At 39.1% G+C, this 18367-nt stretch overlaps 2 protein-coding genes across 2 annotated transcripts in view; both read right to left on the reverse strand.

The window, feature by feature from the left end:
- Positions 1 to 2124: 2124 nt before the first annotated feature.
- LOC116306897 (uncharacterized) overlaps positions 2125 to 18367 on the reverse strand; it is a 57459-nt gene continuing 41216 nt past the window's right edge. The window contains exons 28-43 of the mRNA XM_089040275.1: positions 18006 to 18055; positions 17260 to 17380; positions 16845 to 16948; positions 16102 to 16204; positions 15624 to 15777; positions 15275 to 15341; positions 14897 to 14963; positions 14111 to 14199; positions 13669 to 13795; positions 13137 to 13178; positions 12713 to 12802; positions 11380 to 11470; positions 11168 to 11211; positions 10757 to 10812; positions 10071 to 10141; positions 2125 to 4646 (exon numbers count right to left, since the gene is read on the reverse strand). Coding sequence (XP_088896401.1) covers positions 4513 to 4646; positions 10071 to 10141; positions 10757 to 10812; positions 11168 to 11211; positions 11380 to 11470; positions 12713 to 12802; positions 13137 to 13178; positions 13669 to 13795; positions 14111 to 14199; positions 14897 to 14963; positions 15275 to 15341; positions 15624 to 15777; positions 16102 to 16204; positions 16845 to 16948; positions 17260 to 17380; positions 18006 to 18055 — 1410 coding nt within the window. The 3' untranslated portion in view covers positions 2125 to 4512. The remainder of the gene's footprint in view (positions 4647 to 10070; positions 10142 to 10756; positions 10813 to 11167; positions 11212 to 11379; positions 11471 to 12712; positions 12803 to 13136; positions 13179 to 13668; positions 13796 to 14110; positions 14200 to 14896; positions 14964 to 15274; positions 15342 to 15623; positions 15778 to 16101; positions 16205 to 16844; positions 16949 to 17259; positions 17381 to 18005; positions 18056 to 18367) is intronic.
- LOC148905351 (uncharacterized) lies at positions 4844 to 8534 on the reverse strand. Its single transcript, XM_089040198.1, has 2 exons — positions 5968 to 8534; positions 4844 to 4898 (listed from the first exon to the last, which is right to left on the reverse strand). The coding sequence occupies exons 1-2, from the start codon at positions 7788 to 7790 to the stop codon at positions 4844 to 4846; spliced, it is 1878 nt and encodes a 625-aa protein (XP_088896324.1). The 5' UTR covers positions 7791 to 8534.

Raw genomic sequence — 18367 nt, forward strand, 5'->3', positions numbered from 1 at the left:
TTTCGCGCCAGAATCTATTGACACAACGACACCTGTCAAGAACAAGCACACACCACGTGATCTCTTGTGTAAAGGCAACGTCAACACAGCTGTTTGTTTTAAGAAAATTCATCGTTCATTTATTTGTCGAACCGATTCACGTCCACCAAACGGAAGGCGATAGGCAAATGTACAAAAGCGACGTACAAAAGGGACGTACCTAAGAATTCACATAGACAAGTTTTCCCTGTCCTTTCCTAAGACACTTGCAATGAATTCCATTCACTCCAGGACCCCACGTCCAAGCATCTAAATTGGTATTAAATGACGTCATCATATCGTAAGGCCCTTAAATCTTTGGTTGCTTCCCTAGTTTAATTGATATTGCAATATTTAATTTTCTTATACAGTCAACTTGAGTTGTACGTCGCTTTGAAGATTACACCAAAATCACTGACAAACAGTCAAAATTTTATACGTACGATACATAATGGTTTGATATTAAAGCTCACCGTTACGTCAGTCCTTTCAGGTCACATGAGATAAGAGTCATCTCAGTTCTCACTGCTTGATCCCTTCATAGATATGTCATGGCTAGATAGTATCTAGTAGTAAATATGCTCTATCCAGCGTCAGCTGTACACAGAAATCATTTTCCTTCGTCAAGCGCCTCGCTTTGATCATGAATGTCACGAACAATCTTTACATTTTCTGAATCAATCAGGTGAATTTATGTGATTTTCGGAAGCTTGCAGGTCAGCTGGTAAAAATGCCAAGTGCTGATAGCATCATATACCCGCCATATTTATTGAGGCGCATGTCACATCACATCCACCATTTTGGTTGACTTTGACTTGGTGTCTTTTGTCATGTCAAGCAGTGCCACATGACGACCACATCTTTCGTACTTTTATTCTCATGGGAAGCGATGCACGCCATGCAACGATTAGTTGTTTTTTGTTTTGGTCTCAAAGTCTCAAGCAAAATAGAAGGCTGCTATGTCTTTCTTTTTATTGTTCTATTCTCTAGGGAGGAATGATCGTCAACGACCTATTCTTTATTGGAACAAGGGATGTGAATTTTGCACTCAAACCTGTTACCTTGAGGGGAGGGGTAGAAAAGAGGAATAGACTCAGAAGCAATGTTTGTTTTAGCATGGGAGAGAGAAAGGCCTCGGTGATATTGAAGAAATAAATTATATTTTTCGAATTTTTAATGTGAAGATTTGCGCGTCAAATTGTTAATAAGCGCAATGAATAGATTAATAAATTATAAATATAAGATACATTTCAGTTCTGTGAAGGTTTGTAAACTATTAGGCTAAGTAATATATTTCTCTATTTTTTCTCAGTTATATTATATATACCTATTTCAAAAAGGGTCGTTGGAGCATAGAGGATAGACGAAAGGTCATTCCAAGACGGACGGGAAAGAATTATTCCTACACAACTAAACAGGAATAATCGAGGCCTCTGAAATGGTTTGTCGACTACAAACAACACTTGAAATATATCTTAACACGGGCTGATGATAATAAGTTACAGCAAGTCAAGCCAGTTATCCTTGGATCTTGGAATGAGCTATTGATTATCGCCTTTGGCTACGATAACCTTTTTTGAAAAAGGTATATCAATTATTTTTCCATTGCTACTAAATTACATCACATACTTACCATCATGTACCATCGCATGGCTTGTCCTTCAGTAACTTCGGACGACAAAATGCGGTTATGAAACACACGATACATAAAGGAACTTGTATTTTCGAATTAGGGCCCACTTCTCTTATCCTATTCCCCGAGGAACGCTTGTGACATAGAGGTTTCGCATGCTTGCGTTCTGACAGCTAAACTGGCGCCGTGTCCAACCCCTGGCTATGCTGAATGGCAAAACAACAAGAGGCATTGAGACTTTGTAGATGTGTGATTGCGACCAGTGATTTTCGACTCCAGTTTCTAATTATCCATTCCGAGGTTGAGAAAGAAAATGGGTCAAGTTGGCATTGCATTGTGGGAATGCCTTGTGGTGCAAAGGATTGTGGGAAGGAATTAGATGAGGCGAGTTGGCGGAGATTTTTGATCTCACGCACCCCCACAATCCCTTGCGTCATGGGGTTGTTACTCAGTCAAAAAGTGATACAAATTCATTCCATTTTTTCTTGTTTATATTTATTACAAGACTTTACCACTATTCTACAGATATATGTGCGTGCACATATCTATCCGTTGCCTTAAAAATTTTGTCAAGTGACTGACAAACCTGGTGAATTCTGCTCTAGCTTGGGTACAAGTATTTTTCTTCAACCATTATACGGTGTCGTTTTCACCCAAGCTAGACCAGAACACCTGTCCGCCTAACTCACAAACGATTATGGGAGATTAACTAGGATTACACATGCTTATAAGTGCCGGCGCATGCTCATATGTACTAAAGAGCCCATCCCACATGGCCTATATAGTCTGTTGTATGCAAATATATATATTGTACATTTATAATCATTTTTATCTAGTCAATCAAAACTTCTAGATCTTATACGGCTCATTCTTTGTGCTGTAGAGCAGACGGGAAGTAAAAACAGCCAAAACAAAATGATCTGAAATACGAAGTAAAATCGTAGATCTGCAGCACCAAGAAGAGACCCTATTTCATGGCTATACTTTCTTAATAATTTGAAATCTAGAAAAGATACGTTATATATTTTTCTCCTACTATTTAAAAGTTATATATATTTTTTGCAGGTCATGGAATAGACATCTTTACCTTTGGCGTAATGTTTAACGTTTCGTTCTCTAGAAAATAAGATTATTTTTTGAGTTGTATCATCATATGATTCATGTGTCTTTTGACGCACAACCTTAAAACAAAGAAATGATACTCGAGGGAATGACACGTGGTCTGTGATGGGAATATTACACCCAAGGTAAAGAGGTCTAATATCTACTAGAGTCAGGGGGAAGGCCACGGATGTCTCCAGCCCGACTCTATCCACCCACAATAAAAACGTGCTTTGCCTAAAAAAACTAATATATTAAACCATGTTGCACCTTAATAGACCCATTGCATGTGACGCCAAAGCAGTTCAATTTGAAGGACAAAACGAAAGAATTTTAATGTCCTGAGAATTGGAAACCTATTGTTCTGTCCTCGTAATTGAGCTACATTCCGACGTGCTGTAAGTGGACTCTTTGGATCTAGGACAAAACAAAAGAATTTCGGCCAGAATTTCAATCTTCTGAGTACTATAAACCTATTGTTTTGCCCTACAAACTGAGCTGAATTCTGAAGTGCTGCGAGGGATCTATTCCTCGTTACTCGAGGTACTTAATGAATTTTGTACAGTTAAGGTACGAATTTGCAACATTAACTAAGCAAATAGCATATACTGTATTACGTTAGGATATACTGATATACTGTATTGTCAATATATAATATTCGTACCAAATCTGTTGAAAATATTTCAGCCCACCCTATAATTAGCCATTACGAGGTTGAGGAAAAGTCTGGATCGAGTTGACATTGCAGTGCATGATGGGGCTGTTTTACTGGACGTCGGTTCCAAGATGGCGTCGTACCCTAAAAATGCACTGCAATGCCAACTTGACCCCGTTTTTCCATGAAGTTCGGAATTGCTAATAGGTGGAAGCGATGTTCATAACTATTGGAGTTCGTTAACTGTACAAACTTTAGAAAACTTCCAGACTAAGACTACGTATTATTAATATATGTGTCTGTCACACGTACCCTACTGACATGACTAAAATTTATCTTTGCGTATATCACGCCATTTTCACACAGTAATAACTAGTTTTGGCATGCAATATTTGTTAGTGAAAGAATGGTCGAAGGATTACTCTTCTGTGAAGTAAGAAACCCAAGCACTTAAATGGCCTTCCATCCCGTGGAAGCCACTAAAATGCAAGGATAATGATGCTCATTATCTAATTACAGAGCTTGCATGCAATATTTGCAAAGAAAAGAATGTTCGAATCAGTCAGTATTTCGTGAAATAAAAAGCCCATGCAATCAAATGGGTTCCACTTGAAAGTCACTTAAATGTAGGAAGATACTCATTTATCTAATTACAGCGCTATACTAAGTGGTATATCACGATACGTCACTCACACCTGTCTTTTTGGTTCGAGCGACTGACATTGGAAGAGGGAATATTTGCAACACGTTCTTCTTCTGGTTGGCTCTCATTGCTATAAGAGCTAATACTGAGAGCCAATCAGTTTTTTTCCTGGGGGAAGGAAAGGGAAGTGGGTGGAAACCAAAAAGAACAGTCTCTATTGATGGTTTTCACGGCGGCCATGTTGGAGGAACTTAACAAAAGAATTGTTAATGAATTCTTTTGTTATATCCTCCAACATGGCCGCCGTGTCTTTTGTTATTTAATTCTCTTGGGAATGGTTGAAAACCATCTATTGAACGACTACAATGCTTGTTTAAGGTATTCAGGTATAAATCCTGAATGAAAACTGTTTTTTTTTTTCAGTGTCTAGACTTTGACGCTTTCCTACGTTTTTGTGGCCTTCTAAAATCTTTGGTATTTGTTGGTAGAGCTACTTTCTTCGCGTCTGTTGTCTTGGTTACCTCCTCTATATCTGTGTCTGTCAGTCGGGTAGTTTCCGTCGCTTCTATAGCTTTCTCGAGGCGTTGCTTTCGGACCTGTTGTAGAGACATTCCAACAAGTTATCAATATTGGTTTGTGATAGACTGAATAAATAATCCCCTGAGATTAGTTTTTGCATCACTGTGCAGGAAAAATGGATGGTACGGTGTAGGCGTCACTGTGCCGTGTCGTGTATGAGCATATTGATTGGACGAGCAGTGACCGAGTGTCGACACAGAGTTGTGGCATGTCGTCAATTTCGTAACATGCTGTGTGTCGTTATCAGTAAAAAATCGATTTTAATAGATCTAAAAAAAACAAAAACAAAACGAAAAAACAACATAAATAAAATAATAAATAAAATTGTGTCAGGTCGATTCAAGTTAGCCAATGAAGACAGAAGACAAGCAGTTGAATGGTTTATAATGATTGTTAATTTAAGGTGTGACTGACATATAGTCACGTGACGACAGAAGAAGCGCAGTTTTTAACCTTTTTTAATGGTTCAGTTTTTAACTTTTTAGACAATATATTTTAGCCCATTTTTAATGTCTTTATGTTTATCCTACGTTTTATGGTAAACAGTAATGATGAAAAGGTAAATTATACACCGTGAAAAGATGAAAAAACTTACTGACGTTTCGGACGCTAGTCCTTCGTCGGAGTAAAAGAGAAAGAAGTGGTAGAAAGGAGTGTATATATATGATAGAATAAGACAAAAGAAACCAATGAGAGCAAGGTAGGCAAGGAAACAAAAACAAACAATCAAAAGACAAAAGAAAAGGTTAGTTGAAAGTAAAGCGTTCATTAATCCCGTTGGGACTAAGAGTGCCCAATAGGTGAATAAGCCGCATTTCTTTGGTCTTGCGACAATCATTGTTGCCGTTAAGCAAAGAAAGACCGAAAACAATGAAGTCAGAAAGAGAATGGTTAGCTAGATTAAAATGGCGGGAAACTGGTTTGGTGGGATCGTTATTGCGAATATCATAAAGATGATTGCAAATGCGATCACCAAGACGGCGGCCAGTCTCGCCCACATACAAAAGATTACAGCGGGTACATTTAATACAATATACAACATTAGAAGTGGTACAAACAAAATGGTCAGTGATTTTAACAGTTGATTTAGGACCGACAACAGAAGTGTGAGAGACTATGTGAGGACAAGTATAACAACGTTTACGAGAACAGCGAAAAGTACCAAGTTCTTTGTTAGAGGGAAGAACTCCCTTGACCAAGAAAGAACGGAGATTACGATCACGTTTATAGGAAAAGAGAGGGCGGTTGTTGAAAATAGCAGAAGTGCGAGTATCAGAGTCAAGCAGAGAAAAGTTGCGGTTAACAATGGGTTTAATGGAAATGTTAATAGGATGATACGTAAGAGTGAAAGGAATGCGGTCATTAGAGGGACGAGTGTGAGGAGTGAGAGCGGAAACTTTACGAATGGCGCGATCAATAACATGAGCAGGATAATTACGCTTAAGGAAGAAGGAACGCATCTCAGAACATTTAACAGAAAAATCAAGATCATCACTACACAAACGACGAAGACGAAGAAATTGCGAGAACGGAATAGCGTTAAGAGTGTGCTTAGGATGAGAAGACGAGTAGAGTAAATAAGAATGAGAGTCAGTAGGTTTGTAATGGACACTAGTGCTAAGACGGTCGTCATTAACACTAAGCAAGATGTCAAGGAAAGTGACTGATGTATCACTAACCTCCCACGTAAAGTCTAAGGCAGGGTGAAAAGAGTTAACAAAAGAGATGAAAGAATCCAAGTCATTACGCGAACAAGAAGTAGCACCAATACAATCATCAATATACCGTCCAAAAAACTCAGGTTTAGGTCCAGTATATTGTTGAAAAACAAGGTTTTCGATATAACCAACAAACAAATTGGCATAACTAGGGCCCATCTTAGTACCCATAGCAACACCGTTTATCTGCCGATAATACCGATCACCGAAAGAAAAACAATTAAGAGTAAGAACAAGTTCAGCTAAGCGTAACAAAGTGGGAGTGCTGGGCTCGAGGACAGGACGAAGATCGAAAAAATGCTGAAGAGCACGAAGGCCCTCATCATTAGGAATAACAGTATACAAAGATTTGACATCCATAGTAAACAAAAGCTTAGAAGAGTTATCAGGAAAGCGAAAATCATTAAAAATACTAAGAGCGTGATTAGTATCCTTAATATAAGTAGGTAAAGACTGAACAATAGGCAGCATGAGATAATCTAGATAGCTAGAGATGAGTTCGGTAGGACAACTACAAGCAGAAACAATAGGACGGCCAGGGTTGTTAGCTTTGTGAATCTTAGGAAGAAAATAGACGTGAGAAGTACGAGGAGTAATAACAAAAAGGTTTTTAGCAGTGGAGGGTAAAGAGCCATCAGAAATGAAAGAGTTAACAGTGTCTTTAACTAATTTTTGATTGTCAGGGGTAAGATCCTTATCCACTTCACAATAAAAATTAGTATCAGAGAGTTGACGTAAAGCCTCCTGTTTATACAGGTCAGAACGCCAGACAACTACTGCACCGCCTTTGTCAGCGGGCTTAATAACAATGTCAGAACGATTGCGTAATTGACGTAAAGCCAACCACTCGTCCTTAGAAAGATTAGAATAACTGAGTTTACGGTTAAGATTGACATTAGAAATATCACGGCGACACTTATTGACAAAAAGATCAAGAGAAGAAAATTGTCCCTCGGGAGGGACCCAGTTAGACTTACGAGGACAGAGGCGCTCAAAGACATCACGTTCACAGTTAGAGTTAGAAGAGTCGGAGAAAAAAGCTTTAAGGCGAGTACGGCGAAAAAAAGATTCAGAGTCTTTCTTGACCTGAAATTCATCAGATTTCTTAGCAAGAGGAACGAAGTTCAAACCCTTGCTAAGAACTGAAATTTCAGAATCAGAAAGAGGTAAATCTTCGGGAATGGTGACAACGGAATGACTGAAGACATTGTGATTGCTATGTTCAACATGTGTAAAAGGATCAAAACCAACAAGAGACACAAACTTATTACGCTTAGTAACAAACAAAGACTGGTACAAACGGCGGTTAAGAGTATGAATGTGATTACGAATGGAGGAAACTAACACTGCCGGACAGACATTAGACAAGTCTCTGAGGCAAGCAGCAGTATCAAGAGTGAGGGCATCACGTTTACAGCACATACTACGAATAGTGGAACGCATGACAGAGCGAGAGAAAGTGGAACAAGCAGAAGAAACATCGGAAAAATACTGAGTAGATAACTCTTCTAAGCTTTTGTTTACTATGGATGTCAAATCTTTGTATACTGTTATTCCTAATGATGAGGGCCTTCGTGCTCTTCAGCATTTTTTCGATCTTCGTCCTGTCCTCGAGCCCAGCACTCCCACTTTGTTACGCTTAGCTGAACTTGTTCTTACTCTTAATTGTTTTTCTTTCGGTGATCGGTATTATCGGCAGATAAACGGTGTTGCTATGGGTACTAAGATGGGCCCTAGTTATGCCAATTTGTTTGTTGGTTATATCGAAAACCTTGTTTTTCAACAATATACTGGACCTAAACCTGAGTTTTTTGGACGGTATATTGATGATTGTATTGGTGCTACTTCTTGTTCGCGTAATGACTTGGATTCTTTCATCTCTTTTGTTAACTCTTTTCACCCTGCCTTAGACTTTACGTGGGAGGTTAGTGATACATCAGTCACTTTCCTTGACATCTTGCTTAGTGTTAATGACGACCGTCTTAGCACTAGTGTCCATTACAAACCTACTGACTCTCATTCTTATTTACTCTACTCGTCTTCTCATCCTAAGCACACTCTTAACGCTATTCCGTTCTCGCAATTTCTTCGTCTTCGTCGTTTGTGTAGTGATGATCTTGATTTTTCTGTTAAATGTTCTGAGATGCGTTCCTTCTTCCTTAAGCGTAATTATCCTGCTCATGTTATTGATCGCGCCATTCGTAAAGTTTCCGCTCTCACTCCTCACACTCGTCCCTCTAATGACCGCATTCCTTTCACTCTTACGTATCATCCTATTAACATTTCCATTAAACCCATTGTTAACCGCAACTTTTCTCTGCTTGACTCTGATACTCGCACTTCTGCTATTTTCAACAACCGCCCTCTCTTTTCCTATAAACGTGATCGTAATCTCCGTTCTTTCTTGGTCAAGGGAGTTCTTCCCTCTAACAAAGAACTTGGTACTTTTCGCTGTTCTCGTAAACGTTGTTATACTTGTCCTCACATAGTCTCTCACACTTCTGTTGTCGGTCCTAAATCAACTGTTAAAATCACTGACCATTTTGTTTGTACCACTTCTAATGTTGTATATTGTATTAAATGTACCCGCTGTAATCTTTTGTATGTGGGCGAGACTGGCCGCCGTCTTGGTGATCGCATTTGCAATCATCTTTATGATATTCGCAATAACGATCCCACCAAACCAGTTTCCCGCCATTTTAATCTAGCTAACCATTCTCTTTCTGACTTCATTGTTTTCGGTCTTTCTTTGCTTAACGGCAACAATGATTGTCGCAAGACCAAAGAAATGCGGCTTATTCACCTATTGGGCACTCTTAGTCCCAACGGGATTAATGAACGCTTTACTTTCAACTAACCTTTTCTTTTGTCTTTTGATTGTTTGTTTTTGTTTCCTTGCCTACCTTGCTCTCATTGGTTTCTTTTGTCTTATTCTATCATATATATACACTCCTTTCTACCACTTCTTTCTCTTTTACTCCGACGAAGGACTAGCGTCCGAAACGTCAGTAAGTTTTTTCATCTTTTCACGGTGTATAATTTACCTTTTCATCATTACTGTTTCATTAGAAACACCGACGCAGCTCACACTAGTTTTTAGCTAGTTATATCTTTTTATGGTAAACAGTTTGTTTTCATGATATATTTGTACTGGGGGCTAATTACTTCTCTCATTGTCAGTCGAGCGATGTTAGACTACAGGGCCCCTCTGGATATCAGCCAGGTAGCTAAATGGGGCACCCCGTTTAAATAAAGTCTTTGATTGATTGACTCCCAGAATGGGGATAGAGTAGGAGGAACCCGACATTTTGAGGAAGACCAAAGTCAAATTACACTCCTTAGCTAGTTTGCTAAAGTCTTCCGTGGGAAATTTGATATGCCTCTTAGAAGACTGGGGACTAGATTTTGGAAAGAAAGAAGAGTCTAGTGGTCATAAAGAGACGTGTATTAAGGTGTTAGAGGGAGGATGGGATTCGAAAGCTTATAGGAAAAGTAGAATCTAGCGGTAAAAAAAAGACGTGCATTAATCTGTTAGACTGATATTTAGATAGAGGAAAACGAGGATCTAGCAGTTAAGAATAGACGTGCATCAAGCTGTTAGAGGGGGACTGGAAAACAGTTAGCTAGGTAGATAGCTAGGGGATATTATTTGCGTCTTTTTCTATGAAGAGACTGAAAACCAGAATTAAAGAAAACATAAAGCAAAATTTGTAATATTTTTACCGTTAAGAATATCTGGAGCTGAGCGGGGATTTCCTCGGGGATCCTTGGTGGCGGACTGGAAAACGATGCACCTATAGTAGTAGTAGTAGTAGTAGCTATATTATATTTACTTAGCATGCAGTTAGCTGGATTAGTTGCTATATTATGGTCTCTTTAATACACGTAGAATTCGAACACTCATTTATCATTACGTTATCAAGATGTCTGTACCAAGGGAGGTTTTATGTGATCACGTGAAGGCAGCCATTTTAGATGGATGGGATAGGTTTTCTTTTGACGTCATTTCCTGTCTAGTGTGTAATGTTCATCAGCTTAATCAGGCACAAGTTTTAGAATAGAATTCTTTCTGATTGACAACACATGGTGGTCAGTGTTTGAACAATACTTGGAGCAGATAATGAAATTCAAAGATTTTTATAAGCTGATTGAAACCCAGCAATACGATCGTTTTACAAGAGCCAGATAGAATTCAATTCCCCTGAGTAAAGGGATTCTATTGTTCTGCCATTCAACATGGTGGCCGTCAGCACGTGATGATGCAAAACCTCCATAACATAAAGTTAAATGTTTTATAGGAATCTAAAATTAATACCAGATAAATTTGATAATCATTAATCAATCTTGATACTTTATGTTTTAAAAAGTTAAATATTTATTATTATTTAGTATAGTTTAGTTATACTTACGGGGGGTCGGGTGAAGGACAGTTTAGTGACCAGCGTCCCGAATCAGCATCTCCGAACTATATGTAGAAGGAATAAGATTCTCACATTTAAAACACAATATCTCTTCTTGGGCTTCCTGTGGCTCTCTCTGTTCAGTTAAATAATCTTTTGTATTCGACATTTTTTTATAAGCAATCAGTTATGAAAGTAATTTACGTTTTATTTGTTGGTATTTATTAGTCCGTCTTAAAATCCATTTATCTTTTAAACGATTGGCTTTGTTTATTACAGGTCAATGGCGTACCCAGAGGAGGTGGGACCACTTTTTCAAGTTATTTGAATTTTGAAACCTTTAGAACAAATTGTTTTGAAGCGATCAGTTTCGGAGGTGATGGGAACCCTTTGTTCGTTAGGGTCAGTTTCCATACTTACTGTCTGCATGGCCACGTGATCAGTTCCACCAGTCAGCTTCACATCTGAAACAGTCAAAAAAGTAGATTTGTTTACCCGTGCATGATGTCGGAAGGCGCATCTCAGGTGCAATAAAGGATGCAAAGGAGTCACCATCAGAAGTGTAAGCTGAAAATAACGACTAGCACTGAGCCACCTTAAAAAGTTAAAAGACCGTTGTCATGACAACAAACCTGAGACACTTCGAATGGCTTTGGTAACAATGATATCCTCGTCTCCAGTAGAGTTGGTTTCACGTGAGTTCATTCTTCGCTTGTTAAATTCCTGAAATGCACAAAATAAGTATCAGACTTTATGTCACCTAACATTTACAAGTATTATTTGAATTAAGGGTTAAAGATGGAAAATCCTTATTTACCGTAGAAAAAATGATTTGCATCATCACATGATGGCAGACATGACACAAGGCACAACAATAGAGTTTCGGGTTTGAGTCCCACCGGGCTGTCGGTGTCGTATGTGAGTAAAGTTGTTTGTTGGTTCTCTCCTGAGCTTCGGGGGTTTTTCTCCGGGTTCTCCGGTTTTCCTCCCTCCTCAAAAATAAACTTTACTTCTAATTCGATCTATCGGTAGCCTTATCAAATGGATTGCAAAACCCGTTCGGCTTTCCGTGGTAAATCCAATTAGTTAGATGTAGATTGTTGTCGTTTAGGTCTCAAAAATATAAAAAGTGCCCCAACAAAATATTTCAGTCGACTTAAAAAAAGAGAGAGTATTATCTATCTTACCTCTACATTCTGAACGACACCAGAATGAAGACAGACAGTTCAGGCACAGAGAGAGAAAGAGAGAAAGAGAGGTAAAGGGAACAATTGAGTCACTAGTCTATGAGGAGGCCCAAAAGGAAGGGGAATCCCCTAAGAGTGCAGGGAATCCCCTTCCTTCCTTTTCATAATTTGGGCGTCTACACAGTCTAGTGAGTGATATACAGTGATTAATGTTAGAAAGGGAGAATGAGAAAGTGAAAGAAATAGATGAGTGAACAATAAAAGTGAATATTTTAGATACTATAAACATTTTAAACGCGCGAAAACCGTACAAACTAGTACTCTTTTTTATTTTGAATACGTCACGCGAAAGGCTAAAATCTACTATTTTTAGATACTGATTAAATTGTCAAAAACGTCCATTCACCTATGTCTTTGCTCTTGTTATCTAGCACTGAAACCCAAGAAACTACCAATTCCCTATCCTTCTCATTCTAAGTCACTAAGCTTAGGAAATCAAGGGTGGTGTAGCAGTAGCAGTCAGATTCTCTGGTTCGACCAATGGTACGCGCGTCTATCGGAAGAACCGAAAAGAGCGGGAAAAGTGGATCACCTCGATCGGAACAGTTTTCCGGAACTTTCCGATCGGAATGACACATACCGTTTGCTTTTCCAACCGGAATTTCTGGTTTTCTCCAGATATATGGAAAGTGCCCCGGATTTCTTCCCTCCGCAAAACCCATCACGCTAAATTCCAATTCAATGTTGGTTGGTTTATCAAAGGATGGTGAATCCTTACCTTATGGTGGTTGCCAGATGACAAAGAATGTTCAGGTAGACTCTTAGCAAGAGTTCGTTTCTCGTGGAGTCTTTTGTAAGCAACACGCACCTGAATGAAGAAATATTAGTTACGTAACAATAGAAATTATAGACGAAAGAAATGGATGGGATGGATGCATGGAATAGGTTGAATGGGTGGGATAGATAGAAAGATGAAATGTGATGACATTGGATAGATGAATGAAATAATATGGAGGAATATAATATATGAAATGGGATTGGAAGGGATGGGACAGATGGATAAATGGATAGATAGGTACAGTGGGATTGGATGAGACATATGAATGAATGACATTGTGGAAGGTTGGAGGAATTGGGATAAGTGTATAAGTGTTGGGTGGTTGAAATCTTTTTATCAACTTTAGTTCGGCTTTCATCGTTACCTCAGAGTTACCAATGCAGTGAAAGGCGAATATGAAAAGACCCTGAAATGATAAAATAAAAGGTATACTCAAGAGAAAATGATCTAAGAGAAGTAATCTCCGTGCCCCATCATGTGCACACTTTGATGCTATTTTTAGAATCATTGATGTTATTTTTGACTCGATACCATGCCCGCGCGATAATCATGCTTTCCTTTAATGCCTCGTTTTAGGACACGAAAAGCGCCATATTTTGCTACCGTCCACAACAAAAACACATGCTTTTGTTTACTGCAAGACTGGAAGCCGCCTACCCTCAAGAAATCAACCGATCAGGTTGTTCGCTCAAAATATCTCAGCTACAAATAGCATCAAACTGTGCACGTGATGATTACAAGACTATATAGGTAGGATTACTTCTCTTAGTTCATATTCTCTTCATATACTCTAATACTCTAAACAAATGTTTTGGCTCATATATTGTTTTTTTTATTTTAAGTGAAGGCCTCGTCAAAACCATTATAATAATACTAATAAGGTATTGTAATTGTACCTGAAGGGAGTTGAGGATGGCAAAGATGTATTGAAAAGCAATGGTTTTTTCGTTGACTGCCATCAGCCCGAACACCCATGTTAGCCCGAGTAAAGGCAGGAGTACGACCATACCCTTCAGACCAGCCCTAAGAGAAAACCATCATATATTGTCAATATACTGTTATCCTAGTTCAATAATTTTGCAGGTAACCCGAGTAAAAGTTCATAAGAACCGACTAGGAGAACCCACGATATACTTGACATACTGTGCTGTCCAGGAAGCCCGAGTAAAGACAGAAATATCGATCGCATCAATAATATATACTAATAGATAGCCAGTAGTATCGACTAGACTTCCGTTATGAATACTGTCTAGTCATAGGTAGCCCGAGTAAACACTGACACCATACAGGAACGCTGATCAGCATTTTATGCGCACAGAAAGCTAAGACATTACTTACTTAACTTGTGAAGTGTTGCCGGGGTTCTGAATTGATGTCACAGAAGCGAGGATGACTTTGATAACCATCACCATGACAACGAAATTGATCTACATGTGAATAGAATTCAGTTTTGAGCTTCGGGATGTAATCTGACTGGGCTCAATTAGAGGTAAGAAACTTTGAGGACAAGATAACAGTTTATTTCAATAAAAAACAAAAGAAATAAAAGAAAAAAGAGAAAGAAAAAAAAAAAAAAAAAGAAAAGAAAAAAATGCACATAGGACAAGTGGCAGGGACGAGCCACAGAGATAAGCTCCAATAACTGGGTAGGGCACATTCTAGGTTTGTTCGTAAAGCCCTTTAAGGTATTAGAGACCTTTAGCACGATGTTCTTGCTAGGTACAGCAAAACTTCGACATCTAGCAAGGCGTCATAACGAAGTTGTTGCTAGAAGAGTCGCCATATTAAATTTCATTGATGATGAATGTTTCTCCGTGTTTGTGGGCGTGTTTGTGGGTGTGTTTCTGGGTGTGTTTCTGGGCCTGATCCCCAGCAGTTAACGGTAAACCTGATGCTAAAGGTCTCTAATAAGATTCCACATATACCAAAAAAAACCTTTTCAAAATGTCTTTTTCCATTAGATACTTTCCATATCAGGATACTAAGCATGTACAAGGTTATATGGCCATGCAGCAGAGCCTTCCCCAAGGAGAAGCTGAACTTATTATTTGTTACCAATGAGGGGAGATATCAACACGGTGATGAGAGGTGCAAAAAGGCTTGATTACGATAATTGGTACTTACACACATTATGACGAGGACAGGGCCGACAAACGCCCAAATCAAACCATGATCGATGGATATCCAGCACCTGAATAAACAAGAACAACACAATGATTGCTATTGCTACCAAAAATGTGCAACCCAAAAACAAGTTTGCTGTGTGGCGTAACACTCCCTATTTTTAAAAACAGCACAAAGCAAGAGGAATGAAGGGAAGAAGCAAAGCCAATGACTTTACGTGCCGACTGCGTAACCATGTGGCCATGTGGTCAAGGATATTTGAATCCACGATAATCCATGTCTCCCTGCACACTGGACAGGTGCGGCTTGTATGACCGTACGAGTCTCGCATATTGTATTCTAGTATTCTAGTTCCCGGTGTTCTTAAATAATACTTACGCATATTCTGTGCTGTAGCCGTCTATTCGTGATGCAGCTGAGATGATCACGATGATGAGAGGAACTCCTGAAAGATCATGATAATGATGATGATCTTGTTAATAGCAGAGGGCTGATACAACTGACCCCACCCCTGTAGTGTGCATAATCAACCCTCCCTCCCCCTCTAGAGTGCATAATGAAGGGCTAGTACTACTCACCCCACCATTGTAAGGTACCTTATTACTCCTCCCTCCCCCTGTACGGTACATAATGAAGGGATAGCACTACTCACCCCACCCATGTAGGGTACATACAACCCCCCTCTCTCTCCCTGTAAGGTACATAATAAAGGGCGAATACTACTCACCCCACCCTAGCATGTAGTAGTACTTCATTTTGCTGGCTTCAGAGCTGAAGACCTCGATAACTTTGGTGTAAAGATGAAGACCCTCACAACACATCCATGTAAATGCTGCCGTGTAGAGGTAGTGAAGACATAACGCAACGATCTTACAAGCAATCTGATTGGATAGAAAAGGTCATAAGATTAACTCATGATTAGTGAAAACGCAATGGTGTATACAAGTGATCGGATTGGATAGAAAATGTCACACAATAAAATAATCAATAATGAATGACAGGACAACGGTATTACAAGCAATCTGATTGGATAAAATAATTCACACAACCAATTTATGAACGAGAAAAAATTGAAAAAAAAAAAAAAAAATCGAATAGAAAAGTTGCACAATACATTAATCAATGATCAAATGTAACGCAGAGATCTCAAGGACATTCTGAATGAAATGTCAAGAAAATTGAGAGAAAAAATTAACATTACTCACAGGATTATAAACTACGTCAATACCAGCCAAGAAGATGATCTGTGCGAGTCCTATGGCTACCACTAGATTCTTGTGGATTGATGTTCGTTCAGACGCCAACGTCCTGCAAGAGCAAACACAGTGTTTCGCAATTATTGGGGTGCTTGTTACGTCAAAGCCGCCATGTTGGTTGACGATAACAAAGCATTCCTCGTTAAGCTTTTCTTGTTAGATCAACCAAGATGGCGGCTGCTTTCGAGTTCCAAATTACCGCTGTGTTTCTTGATTACAGACTCATTTGCTCAGGCTAAGCCTCGAATCAGTGTCTAATTACTAGCAAATACCAACGGTAAAGTAAAGAATGCACAAGTTCAACAATACGAACACTTTGAAACTTGACGGACCTTGACTGGAAAACGTGAATATTCTTCACAACATCAAGGCTTAGCCTGAGCAAATGAGTCTGTAATCAAGAAACACAGCAGTAATTTCGAACTCGAAAAGGGTCTATTAACTAAAAAGATTTTAAATAAAAGAAAGCGAGAAAGAGATTGAAAAAATACGAGGAAGGAAAGGTGGAAGATAGAAACGTACGAGTACGAACACATGACCAAACAAACGAAAATAAGGAAAGGATGAGAATAAAGAGAGAGAAGAAACAAGCGAAAGATAAAAGGAAACAACGGAGTCCTTGTTTGTGAAAGTTTTCAGGCCTTCCATTTTCCGGTGCTTGGCTGATGCAGCGTATGAACACATTTACTTACTCAAGAGATAGGAAGGTGGCCAGGGTGAGAGCCAGGCCAAACAACGAGATGCCACAGCCGATGTATGTAATCATCTGCAAGGCCTGTGTATGTGGTTTGGAAATCTGACAACAAACATAGCAAAACGATTTTAATTGCTAAAACCACAGGAAGCCCAAAAAGCGTTCAACAAAATGACACAGGTAGTCCACTCTCCTACCCTTTAGAGATTTAGTTTGATAGGTTTCGCACCATCACGTGACGGCAGCCATGTTAGATGGCAGAAATAATACAATCGTTTTACATAAGAAAGAATTCAATTCCCAAGAGCAAAGGGATTTTATTGTTCGGCTATCTATCCACAGGCAGTCCAAACTGAATTATGGGCGTAGGCACGTGATGGTGCAAAGCCTCTATTTGACGTTATTTTACACACCTTGAATTTTTTAACTTGCATGAGAACAGCAAAGTTTGTCAGGTGGTTACTTTCGCACTCAATCTTGTTACCTTCAAATGACGTCATTTTGACACCATGATTCGACCAATCACCTGACGTTCTGTTTGGAAAAAAAGGAGAAAATTCATGTCTCGGGTAGAAACTTTCAGTAGAAATGGACACGGGTAAATGAAAATGGAGGGTACTGTTTGTCTTTTACTGAAGGCTGGTCGGTTATAGGATTCATGAGATTCATAAGCTGATTGATATCCAGATAGGATACTCTCTGGTTGATTATACATGACGGGCAGTGTTACCCTTCATTGTAGGCTGGTAATGATAATCATTAAGCTGATTGATTCCCAGATAGCACTTGACGGGCAGTGTTACCCTTCATTGTAGGCTGGTAATGATAATCATTAAGCTGATTGATACCCAGATAGCACTTGACGGGCAGTGTTTACCCTTCATTGTAGGCTGGTAATGATAATCATTGAGCTGATTGATACCCAGATAGCACTTGACGGGCAGTGTTTACCCTTCATTGCAGGCTGGTAATGAGGTTCATTACATTATTTCAGCTGATTGATACCACTGAACAATTACAAGACAATGCTAGCGCACATGTTTATGCCCAAGATAGACCAGAATGCACTACGTTCGCTATCTGAGAAAAGGCCCATTGGAGTTATCTTGCTTGCAAGCGTCACTAGACCAAATGTAAAGTCGTTGGTGTTCTTACTTACTTGTTGCTGAAGTCGAGGAATGAACAAACTGGACTTGTTAAGTTATCCATCTGGACAAAAAAAAAAGAGGAGTTTTTATAGTCTGAGAACGTTGAACGATTTCACCCTCCTTGACAACAAGGACGACCTTGGAGTAAAACATACCTACAGACTATACGTGGCAAGAAGTAGAGTCGAATTAATAGACCTCTTTACCTTGGGCGTATATATATTTTTCATTTCATACCACGTGTCAATCTCTTGATGTCCGATCTCTTGAGAATAAGATGCTTTGTTTGAGTTGTATCCTCATTCATATCTTCTCATGCACAACCGTTAAACAAAGAAACGGTTCTCTAGGGAAAGACACGTGGTCTGGAATG

Source organism: Actinia tenebrosa, unplaced genomic scaffold, assembly GCF_029948245.1.
Source record: "Actinia tenebrosa isolate PJP-AT-01 unplaced genomic scaffold, QUT_ActTen_1.0 PGA_scaffold7__59_contigs__length_16204524, whole genome shotgun sequence".
Taxonomy (NCBI): Eukaryota; Metazoa; Cnidaria; class Anthozoa; order Actiniaria; family Actiniidae; genus Actinia; species Actinia tenebrosa.